This window comes from Anneissia japonica, unplaced genomic scaffold, assembly GCF_011630105.1.
Source record: "Anneissia japonica isolate Jap-2015-1 unplaced genomic scaffold, ASM1163010v1 scaffold1770_len632688_cov154, whole genome shotgun sequence".
In the NCBI taxonomy this organism is placed as follows: domain Eukaryota; kingdom Metazoa; phylum Echinodermata; class Crinoidea; order Comatulida; family Comatulidae; genus Anneissia; species Anneissia japonica.
The window spans coordinates 92,249-105,460 of NW_022692996.1; the positions used below are offsets into that span (position 1 = coordinate 92,249).

At 33.7% G+C, this 13,212-nt stretch overlaps 1 protein-coding gene across 1 annotated transcript in view; it reads right to left on the reverse strand.

Annotated features, from left to right (window-relative positions):
- Positions 1–1,412: 1,412 nt before the first annotated feature.
- LOC117100579 (cystine/glutamate transporter-like) overlaps positions 1,413–13,212 on the reverse strand; it is a 58,219-nt gene continuing 46,419 nt past the window's right edge. Inside the window, exons 3-5 of the mRNA XM_033240354.1 lie at positions 7,363–7,483; positions 5,759–5,803; positions 1,413–1,615 (exon numbers count right to left, since the gene is read on the reverse strand). Of these exons, the coding sequence (XP_033096245.1) occupies positions 1,444–1,615; positions 5,759–5,803; positions 7,363–7,483 (338 nt within the window). The 3' untranslated portion in view covers positions 1,413–1,443. The remainder of the gene's footprint in view (positions 1,616–5,758; positions 5,804–7,362; positions 7,484–13,212) is intronic.

Genomic DNA, 13,212 nt, shown 5'->3' on the forward strand with positions numbered 1-13,212 from the left:
GGTTGCTGCATATGCAGAGTCATAAATAAGAAATCAAACAAAGTTTATGTATCTGCCTCAGAATAAAATATTTATTGTATGACTACTTTCGACCATATGTCATCATCAGGTCATCATCCTGATGTACAGTAATCAATAAACTGCACAGGCAGAGTGGCAGGGATACAAAACCAAAATCAAAATGGCTGTCTACTGTACCTCAGAAGAAATTTATTTGATTAACATTATATACCGATAGGATAGGCTTGTACATATTACTTAAATGTGGAAATACACTAGTTTGCTTCTAAAGAGATGACGTCAGTGCGTGGATAATTAACTGATAATCTGTTTGATTCATGTTAAAGTATGTTTCTGTCGTGGAGAGAAAACGCGTGTACATGCGGTGAGAATTGAGAGGACATGCGGTGGCCTTACGTGCCACCTAACGTGAAGACGACTGGTGATAACGAAACGCGACAGGGAGCAACAAATACGTGATGAGAACACGTTATAGAACCCATGATCTAGCACTTTGGGCTTAGAGCCGTGCTGAGTTGGTTATCTTAAAAGGTTGTTAATGTGAATAAAAAACATAAGAATGGACCGCCATCGACTAGTCAGATCACCAGAACAAAACTGAACCAGGTAAAAAGTGCTAACAATCACGTAATGTTTAACTATTATCCAATCTTTCTAGGCCTATATTTTGGGTTTGAGGAGCATGTCTGCTCCAATACCAATGTTGTACATGATTATTTTTAGGCACATAGATAATACTAATGGTAAAAGGAAAAGCTAGTCTGATGATCTGACATTTTAGTTGAAACAGTATTGACGGGTTGACTGTCAGCCGTCACTCACTCTTGATTCATCCGAAAATAAAAAAAATTGTTTTATCGTGGGCCACTTCAAATATCGACTGGGGGAAGGCTCTCGTTCAAGTGTTTGTGAGTGATACTACTAACGAGAACTGTGTGGTTTGCTGGCTGTATGATAATCGGGGCACACCCAGACTGTTGAGTTTTCGTCTAACGCGTTTGCAGCATATTTCGCATGACGCAGAATTAAACACTTGTATTTGAAGTATAGAAAGTATGCGACCTTGAAAGAAAGAATTCAATCATGATAGGACTCATTTTTCAAAGTAAATCAATTATATATTGGGTCACAACTCGTTTTAAATATAGGCCTAGGTCTATATAATTTTCATCAATTGAAATCAGACGCCAAGTTGCGCCATTGCAGAGAAAATCCAGAGATAATTCCGAGGGCGCTGTCTGAATCAATCACTCGTCGATTTATCTCTCCAATTAGGAAGTTGTCATGGACTTAACTCGGTTAATCCTAAGTTAAACACGACGTGTGATGGGTTCATCAACGAACTTTATGAGCTTTTATAATTGTTGATATGTCTTTGATAACCTATGGACCAGCATGGTTCAAAATGTCAATTAATTTGCATTAAACTGGCATTCCTTCTGAATAATTCGTGCAGGAAGAAAGCCGTTTATCATATCTTGACCAGTTTGAAGAGGCAGTTTCATAGCAGTCATATGAAGATAAGAGCCATTCTTTTTCATCCTGAATTCTATACTGAGACTGGATGTGGGTCCAATAGTTGGGCATAATGTATCTATGGATATCAAGGGAGAATAGCATGTTGAAACGGAAAGTTCAAATAGGCCTAACACAGGTGTGTGTGGGGGGTATGTGTGTGATGCTTGGAATTTATATAGCGCATTTTCATTTAGGTTACGAAGCGCTTTGTTTTCCCTGGTCATTGAGTCCACATCACGGTACGTGTTCTTTATTGGCAGCAAAGTTGTAATGCATCTATACCCATTACAGTTTTCAGAACCGAAAATTTGTTGGTATTCATTTAAAAAAAAAAAATGGTTGCTAATCACCTTTCAATATATGACCGTCTGTTTCATCACTTACAATCCAAAAAGTAAATCTGGTAATTATTTTTTAAGATAATCAAATGACATAAGTCAAAGCGACGCCGAACAGGTGTGATGGAGATCGGTAACTTAAATTTAGTTTGACTACTTTTATAATCATTTTGTCACAGTAAAACAAATATGAAAATTACGACCGATACCACGGTGAGCGAGAGAAAAGCGTTGTTTTGTCATTATTACCAAACGCTGGATTTTTAATATGTCTTTTATTATTTCGTGTTTTATCTTTTTTTTTAATTATTATTATTATTACATGACTTGTTAAAACGATGGCTGTGATATCAACCACACAATGTACTGACTTGTTAGAGAAAATGGTTCAATTCAACAAATACGCAACCCATGGGTCGCGGACGTTCGCCCAACAGCCTCGATAACCAACTACCGTAGTTGATTGATATGACGTCAGCATTAAGAGAGAAACTTTATACATATCAGAAGAGATTAAGCAAATTTCAAAAAATAGGAATTTTTCGGAAGTTAATTGAAAAATAACAGCTGTACACATGATTCTGTGAATTTTGTTTCTGTGTTGTCGACTGGCCCTGCCTTTAAAATGCGGAAGAGCGCAAAACTGACACTCGGTGTCGTATCAACTTTTTTCTTTTGTCAATGAGACAGCAGCACTTATATTGCGCCATATAACTGTATTGTTTGGTTGTTTGGTCCTACAAACGGGAGGCGTGAATTCGCGGCAGAAGGCTGAGCCAACTTAGCACCAAAATTCGCCGAAACTAAGGCTTCAGGAACACTTTCAGAACCTACGTTCTTAGATGTAGACATAATTCTACCTGAACAAATCCTAAGGTAAAACAACTCACTATAACCTAAATTCAAAGCAAAATATACCAATATTTTGATTTGTACCTGTCTATACCGTGCAGTTTAGAAAAGTGCAGGACGGGAAGGTTATGGATTTATGCTTTGAAGACTGGTTATACCGCCAAGCGGCTGGGAAACGCCTAGTGATTCTAACCTCCAGAGGACTAGTATAATCAATATTATACTGCAGGTAAGTAACCCTTGCATAATCTTAAATTTTGCTTGTTTGTTCGGTGGTTGCTTGCATGATTGGTCGATTGATTGCTACTTTAAATGATTGACTGATCGATCGTATAGTAAACCATCTTTTTTGTTGGCAGCTAATGAAATTATGAATAACACTATTATCTATTCGTGTAATTTGCGAGAAAAAGTATTTTTAATTGTATACTAATAACTTACATAATCATTTATGACTAACAAAGCAGCAATTCAGATATTAAACTTTCATTATTGGAAATTATCTGTCTTAACACAGATATAGACATCACATGTAATTGTTACTTCAGGAAAAAATATAAACTGTGAGTTAACACCTGTGTTCAGACCACGTACTCCGACAAATTGTCCATCAAATCTCGTCATGAGAGATGGATTTCGATAAAACACGATACTAATCATGATTAGTTCAATTCAGAAGTCATTAAAGTTCGCATTCATCCGAGTGATTGTGACACGCTCAAGACAACATTCTACGCTTGCGCAGAGATTATACTCGATGCGCTCCGTAATTGAACGAGAACGCAGAATATTAGACCTAATAATTATATGATTTTCATTTTTGCTTCATACTTTTACTTTAAGTAAACTTATTTTACATAAATATTTCAAGATGGTGCAAGTTTTTATCTATTTTTTGTTCTCGTTATTAGAATGATTGAATTATCTTCATACCGAAGCTTAAGTGACGTTGCAATTTTCCGAGTTTCGAAGATAACTATTCTAGAAACAGGGAATAAAGCTGTTTCCAAGATAATTTATTTCGGAAAGATGGAATTCCAAGATAATTTATCTTGGAAAGATGGATTTGCAAGATAAATTATCTTAGATTTGTTTCCAATGTAAATTATCTTGGAAATAATTCACAGCTTTATTTCATGTTTCCGAGATAATTATCATGGAAATTCAGGAACTCGGAAGGTCCCTTTCGAATTTTGTTGATTTAGTGCATGTGCAACCAATTACATGAATGGCATGGCACTTTACATTCCCTTACCTAAACACAAACTGGAGCGTACTTAAACGAGATCGGATTCAAATGTAAGGCAGGGTGTGTATATAAGACGTAATATGGACAGGTGTAGAGGTCTGCATAAACGGGATAGTTAAATTTAGGCCTATATCGTCAAGAGGAATTAGTGAGTTGATGACTGAGTGTATATGACGAATCGCGCGGATTAAAGATCAATCATGCACGACTTATGTCCAAAGAAAACACTTGTCATTATATGCTTGAATGACAAAATCAGAAATAGCATGAAAAGCAAAAAAATTAAGACATAGCATAGTAAAAGAAAAAACATGGATGACATTGTCATTTAGAACTCATTAGGCCCGATCACATGTCAATCACCCATGTCATTTACCTTGTCCTTTGCTCAGTGATTGCAACATGTAAACGATTTTAAAACGAGCCTAATTTAATAAAGGTAATGGAATAAAAATAAATTTGTTCTCTGTTTTTTTTTTTTTTTTTTTTTTTTTTTTAATGAATACATTGACCAGGCCTATGTTTTTCTATACATGCTATCACTGAGAAAGGCCACATGAGTTTTCGAAATAATCGATCAAATATACTTTATGTCGGTATAATGTGAACGCATACGTTTCTACTTGTTATATCCGTACTACTTTATGTATAAATGATAAAAACACAAACTTTTTCGGGCATCGCCTGATGAAATGCGATCCCTCTTAAAAGTTCAGCAATATACACTTTCATTCATGCGTTTTACTATTGTTTTATTGTTGCCGATGCAGAACGTACTATAGGCCTACATGCTTTTATACATAGAGGAGTGGATTAGTAGAGTACAATGAGTACTTACGAATATAAATTAATTCTATAAATACAATTAAGTAAATGAAGCCTAATCAACGAATGAGATAGATGTACAGAATCCACCAATTAATAGAACAGTTGCTGCGTGGAAATTGCAGTGGAGAAAATATTTTTAAAACGCTCACAAAAACGAATATTGATGGCCCACTGCACGACTATCGTCTGCGCTGGTCAATCAACTGCCGACTTCCGACTTCTTTCATAAACATTTATATTAATAAATGAGTCACTATGTATTGATTTATTCGACGGTACAGTAAAGTTCCTGACGCAAGAAGTCAAGAATAGGACATCAATCTTAATCTCATTTTTTTTTTATCTAGTGATGTTGTTTTTCTTTTTCTCCATATGACTGAGTTTTCTAAGTATCGGGAATACGGTACAAATCAAACCGAAATACGGTATGCGATCATTTCAAGTTTTATATTTTGTGTTCTTCCGGCTACTAAATGACGTGTAATAGGAAAGGACGTAAATTATAATAGATGCAACATTTTGCGACGTACCGACGCGTTTAAATGTGGGTCGCTACAAAGATATTAGTCTCGAATTTCCCTGTAACAATTAATGTAAATGTAAAACGAATTATAAATCTAGTGTTTGGTATCGGTGATTTTGAATATTATACCAAGATTGATGATTTATAATACACATAATAAATTATTCTATTCATTAAAATTAATGAGGCCTATATACAATAATTATCTAATATAGGTCCTACTAAGTTCCTTCGGCATTACAGAATAGAACTTTTTAAAATATCAATGGTAGATAAATAGGCTGCTACAGCATGTTATAGATAATTTGAAAAACAATATCACGCACGAGGAACTTTAAACATGCCAAACATGATTCTCACGAGTGTGACATTAGGAGTTATAGATCTTACCTGATGAGTGGGATAAAGATAAATTGCATCTATTCTTACCTATTAGGGTTTCTTATCTCTTCCGTAGTCTGCACATAAAACTGCCTGCCAATATAATGATAAGTACAATGTGGTCAAAATGCATTAATGTTACTTCAATTTCCATTATCGTATGAGAAATTCATGAATTATAATTAGGCCATTTCAATAGTTTTTAAAAAGCTGGTTCAGTATCCATGTAAAGAATCAATTATAAAATATAACACACATTAAACCAATTGATAAAAGGAAAACATTTAGAAAACTCCATAGGGTAACATTCTTCAAATAAATGAAAGGGAACAGAGCCCAAAACAGATTACAAAAAACGGAAGACAGAAGGAGAAAAGAAAGAGGCAAAACAATGCGAACAAGAATTGAAGACAAATATATACGACTATTGCGTAGTACTATAGAAAATGAATAATTATTGAGAATACAAATAGTCTAAATTGCAACTGAAAATTAGTGGATGATAAATGGAAAAATACAGATTTCATCCTTAATGAAATACAGCACTTAAAATTCAAAAACAACGTGGGTTCATCTTTAGCATGGAAAATGAAATAGAGGAAATAATCGACGTTAAAATAAAAGCCGTTATGACATGTCTACCGTCTATATACCAAAACATTTTTTAAAAGATCAATAGACCATATAGACACTTAAGATTGATTTTAACCATGCTTGACTCTTCAAGAGGTCTGAAAATTATTGTGTGTTTTCTTGCGGATAGAGTAATCGGGTCTTGACGATAAACTCGATAGGGCCTACTGAGTTAATCAATATTTTTCTAGAACAGGTGTACGTCCGACTTTGATGCCACGTGCTATCTATTACGCCCATAACTGTAGGTCACCTAATATATTAACGTTAAATCTCATTTAGGCAAATGAAATAGGCACGTATCAATATAGTTGTCACAACATGTACAGTATTGTATTGCAAGTGTGCTAATTTATAGGTTATCAAATTAACTCATCAAAATATTTATACCACGTTACCCCACCCAGCGACATTAAACATAAACTGTACATGGGATTGATCTATTTGTTTTATTAATGTTATGTTACATTTTCTGTATGATTAAAAATACCGCAACATTTTATTAAACGTGAACCCATACAGGACTTCACTGATAACGTTCCTGTAGTTCAGAAATTTCCCATAAGGCTGTTACTACTGTATCTTCATTAGTTGGGAGAACTTCGGGAAATGAAATTTCTTGGCCCGTTTTTGGTCGAGTTTGATTGATTCGCAAGAAATCAGAAAATTCAGTCAACAATTCTTTTAAAATTCAAATTTTTGATGTTTCTTTATTTCTTTTTTCCCCTCTAAATGTTGAAGCTTAATTGTGGTGGGTTTTGGATCACGCTTCGTTGGTTGGGAACCAGGGGTGTATCATCAGTGAGGATACTTCGGAAACTAAAACTCGTCCGCAACAGACATCAGACAATTCACACAATTTTGTTTTATTTAAATTTCTGATATCTCGCGGTCAGAGTTCGCGTTTTTGGACTGCGGTCCGGGGATTGAGAATCAGGGCCTTACATGTTGATGGCTATTTCGTCACATGATTTTATAATTATAACAACGTTTGATGAATGGAAGGAGAATATACTCACCACCCAGAATAAGCAAACAAAACGTTGAAAAAAGCATTCGGTAGTTTTTGCCAATTAAATTCACTATTATGACTTTCAAACGGCCGGTCGAATTTTCCAGGTTTCGATGGATCAGTTGGACCTAAAAGAAATAGTTAGCGTATAGTAATCAAACGGGCCTTACAGTGGCGTCGCCATCCTGTTCTTTTTTTAATTTAAAATGAACCAGTCACTTTGGATACAAAACTACGACATACAAACATATGAACAGCAGACTGTACAATTCTAGTTTACTGAAACTCAGCTTTTTAATTTTTCTTATTGAACATAATGTTGAACTTAGATCACTGTACATTAACCAATTTTTGCCATAAATAAATAAAAAAAAAAATCTGTTCAAGTGAACAGGGCTCCAAAGAGAGAAGCCGAAATATCTTCAGTCGGGCACTCGCTGCGCCCGATGGTTGTTGGCTGACGCGATTCTATGAAGAACGCAACGGCACGACGCGCACGCAACGAATCCAATGAGTATAAAATAGGACTATTTATACTCTCTGCTTCCACCGGCAGAACCCCTTACGAGACAGGCGGAATTATAATGAATGCAAAATAGACTACTTCACTCACAAATCATTCATCAGGTTAAACTGCAGAAAATGAAAGGGGCAAGAGAATAATCATCATTACGAAAGTTCACTTACTTCAAATTACCAAAACATTGCTTTATTGCCATATACTGATCGATTAAGATTTTTTTAAAATATTTTTAATGTATCGTTTTTCTTGTTATGGCAATATCTTTCAATTAAAGTAAGAGAACGTTTGATAATGGTTAATTATTATTATTATTAGGCTATTATTATTATTATTATTATTAATATATACTAGTTATTCTTACCCGTCTAAGACGAGAATAGAATAATGTACATCATTAGTGTATTTTATGACATAATAATGTGACTTTTAGGTTGAAATTGTATTAGTGACGTCATTACGTTCTAGGTCGAATCAAAGGCAGAGCCCTAGGAAGGCCATACCAATAGGATTGTCCTGGTTGAATTATTTCTTTGATTCGTACTGAGCAGCCACAGTGGTTGGATTATGATTTGAATCAAGTGCTGCCACTGTACCATCCTCCAAACACTTACGAAGCCTTGTCATTAAAATGTTGTGTTTTACGGTATGGATAGCTTCTGAGAGCTCTAATGAGGGCCGACCGAATTAATTCAATAAGCCATTTCGTAGTTTGAACTGCCTTGCCCGTATCCAAGGTCAATAGGATAAACCTATGTTGAGGTTGAGCGTATGTATGTTTCACTTGTTTATATCGATTGATCTTGATACGGGCATGCGCATTTCAAACTCTGAGTTGGCTTATAAATACACCTAAATATACCCTTGTCATTTGATTATATTTAATATCACGTGACATGGGCATTAATAGCAACCTAAAATTATATTTGTTATATTTGCGGACGTCATTCTTTATGTAATTTAGGTCAATTTTAATTCATTTTGTTCCACTCATGTATATTTATTGCACGCATCCATAATAAATTGTTTTCATTCATTGCAATAAGATGGACTGTTCCATTTGAGAGACAGAATTTTTTTTTTTTTTGTAAGATATCAAATAACACAATCTATCTGAGGCGTATTATGAAATATATAATGAATGTTTTTTCGTGCAATGAAGCAGTCAATCTTTCAACGTTTGTGAGTGCAATGAGTAGAATATTTTCATTTTTTGAAAGGTGGACTGCTCACTCAATATAATAACTAACATTTACTTATACTATTTACAAGACAATATGTGATGTCATTCGACATTAACATGTTAAACTTCGAGAGGGCTTACCGGAGTTGACCTAAAAAAGCAATTTGAGGTTTATATTAACATAACTTTTCACTAAAAAAAAAACAAAAAAAACAAACAAACAAACATTTATAAAAGATGATAAATAGTCCAAAGTATTTGAGAAAAACATGACCACGTCGGGATTCGAGCCAAGATCTTCCGATTACCGTCTGGATACTCTACCAACTGAGCTATGACGCCAAGTGGTAGACACCATTGGCTTTTCTCATGATCCATGAAAGGTGATTGGCATTTCTTGTGTTATCACTTAATTTATTATATTAAAGTAGTAGTAGTATATGGCTATTAGTAGTATTGTATGACTATCTCTAAAACAATAATGAAGAAACCACGATGGTCACAATAAATAGGTAAAACAAGTTAAAATATAAACAGTATTGATCAACTCTTTAATTAACTCATTACGGTACATTATACTAAAGTATTGTCTTCTCTAGCTATTAATTTTTTATTAAATACTTTGTACTTAATAATAATTCATAAGAAAAGTAAAAATAAAATAATATGAGATAATAATACGATAGGCATAAGATAAATACTTTATTGTTATGGACACAAATTATAAATTGCTAAAATAAAATTTGATTTCAATGGCGTTTAAATTCATACTATACATTAAGTCTACATAATTAATTCTAAAGATCGTATTCTCATTAATCGCACACTGTACTATTATAATCGAACAGTGGAAATTCATCCCAACAAATTACGTGTTTATTAAAGCATTGAGATTATAAATAGACGAGATGCATTTACATCATCATTCATCGTAAAGTTGTTTTCTTAAAATTTCCGCTCGTATATTGTGTTTACATGTCAATCTCTTGTGCGTTGTATTCCGTATAATGTCATATGCTCTAATTGTCTGCTCATACTGTACGTGTACACGCAGACAAAACACGGTGACGTAAGGTAATCCTTTAAGTTAAGTCACGCAGTATGATGATAATAGTTAATGTGTCTCTAATACAGCCTTATTAACGTATAACATACAATAAGTATGTATTTATAATGTTGGATTAAAGATACTAGGATGTGTTACACAATCGGTCAATTATTCATCGCAAATCGCGCATAAAATACATGTAAACTACAACATACAAGCAAAGGTATCCCTTAGGAATTTCAGACTTACACGAGAATTATATAGGCCTACGACCTAAATACATGCACTTCTGTGCATAGACCGCTCTGTTTAAATACATATTGCTTCATTACTTTGTACTCTATCGTTTTTCTGTCTTTGGTGCAGTTGTCTTGTATTTCTGGAAAAGTCGTAAGGAGCATACACTGTATATAAGATCACGTTGGTATAGTATAGCTTTATCTTAAGCTCCACTATAATACAGAAAGCATATTGATGATTTTATTGACTTAAATACTTACTTTATGTGTTCAGAAATGGACTTGAACTATAAAATCTAAGGTTTTAATTACAGTTGTATAAAATTAAGCTCAATTTAATAGGCTAATGAGAGGTGTAATTTCTTTGCAAATTAAACTGAGAAAAGACGCAATGATATACTGTTCTGTACGTATATTCTTGGTATAAATGCCTAACATTTCTCTGATGTGTTAAAACTCTTTCTAACTTATAACGTTAAAATAACATTACAGTTTGATGTCAAAAAGTTATTTGTATACGGGCCACAATTATGTATAACGTAATCTTTAAATTATTGGAGCATAGAGTAAAAGCTCGAATAAGCACCACTCTCGAATAAGCGCCGAGGCGCTTGATTGATGGTTTATTGCCCTGTGTGATGTAATTTTGAGAAACAGGGTTTTAAATAAAAGGTATACAGTGTTAAAATGAATAAACAACACAATGAAGACACAAGCATTTCTTTATAAACGTTTATTTACGATGACGTAGGGCGTATGATAGGCCTACTAAACTATGCGTGAGATAGGTAACATGGGAACAGGCATGGTAAGCACCACGCCAATATGTTTTTTATAAGTGCCGCTCTCGAATAAGCGCCGCACTGCAGCCACCAAAAATGTTATAAGCGCCGCGGCGCTTATTCGAACATTTACGGTACGTTACTGGATAATAAACTCAATTTTCAGACATAACCTACCCACAACGTTCACGAACGTTACAGTATATAGGCCTGTAACGTTTTGAGTTTTTAGCTAATAAAAATTAAATTAACCAGAAATGCATTATACATATTTAATTTAGTAGTACACTAGATTACTTTGAAGATCCGATTCTGATTTTTTATTTATTTTTTTTTTGGCAAATGTCAGAAGGATTTAAGCTCTCAATATTTCCTCCCGTCAACCAGAATCGAGTCTCCCCAACAAACTTGTATACGAAAATCGACCTGATGTTTTTTTTAACACTTTATTTATTTATTTATTTATTTATTTTATGGGGATGGAGGAGGAGCGGGTAAAGTATCGTAGTTAAGCGAATAACACATACCGGTACCGGGAGGAAAGTGCGGACATGTTAGAGAAATCCTAACAAGACATTTTCCCGGTACCTAATTTTACGTTAATTTTTACATGGCCAAATTTGATTACTAATTGCAACAAAAATAAACAGGTACAGTTTAGAGTATATTATAGTCACTTTATTTTTCACGAAAACAAATTCAATAATAAAATACAGTTCTACCATAAGCTCGTGATAAAAAAAACTAAAAATTATTTGATATAAAAGTTAATATAATATATACATTACATAAAAACATACACTAAAAAGGTTAAAATTAACAACATTTAAAAAGCTAAAAAGTACATCAAAATGCAAAAAAAAAAAATAAATAAATAAAAAGAAAGAAAGAAAAATAAAATCATAAAAAACTAAAAAAAGGGACTGGAGCAAAATTTGTGAAATACATTGTTGGCAAGATGCCCTATAGAAGATGGGCATGTGATTGTAGAGTGCATATATCTTAGAAATATTTCTGATTAGTGCTATTTTAGCAGCAATGTTTATCTGTTCACCTTCCTGGAACAATCAGGGCTATCAAACTATATGTAGCCTGTAAGTTAATCAAGCTAAAGTGGTCTAGGCACATTTCCACTCGGCCCGTTGCTACCCGACCTCTTGCCAATCTAAAGTGTTTAACAATACCAAGCTTTATACATTTGGCCTAATATGTATTTGTTTTAATACATTCAGCCAAATATTGATACGGTACTTGTAATAATGGCTACCGGTACTTATAAATATCATTATTGATAGCGCCTCAGTTTACCATTGACGTCACGCAATTAATTCATCATTTAAATTTGCAGGGGCTAACATTTGGAACGACTTAACTGCCTATAAATGTCAAACATACACAACCAATTGTTTTTTCAAGAGATTCTATAACAAAACTTGTTTTCTTAGTTCATCTGTATCCTGTCATTCTGTCTCTTGTATTTTTTTTTATGAATATGAAATGCACTTTGTTTGAAGATAAAACAAAAGTGATTTCGAAAATAATAACAACGGAATACTACAGTTATAACTCCTATACTAATTCTGATTTATGTTAGGACAAAGTTTCCTAAAATTAGCACCAGTAACAAGTACCGGTAGGGCCTAAAGGTAAGATAATTTATTTTCTGAGCACTACATCATGTAAAATAACGTAATAACAAAACGAAACCAATGAAAAAATTCTGTAATGGCAAAAATATGTAAAATTGGTTTAAAAAATACGCAATATAGACCTACTACGTTGGTGTTGGATACTGTTTTTTACATTGCTATCAAAATTAAGTAAGCTGCTTGCATTACAGGGATCTGTGAGCCGCCATCATCCATAATTGCGTCATTGTAAGAAAACGAGCGTTTAATAGCCTTCAAGCTTCACACATTACAAACAAACAAGTGAAGTATGGAATAATGTATATTAAATTAAGCAATCAGACGCTGACATTTATTTACTAATTTCAATCATTAATCACAAAACATGCGCAATAATAACCTTTACTGATATTATACACATTCATGATATTTAATCAATAACAATAAAATATGTAAC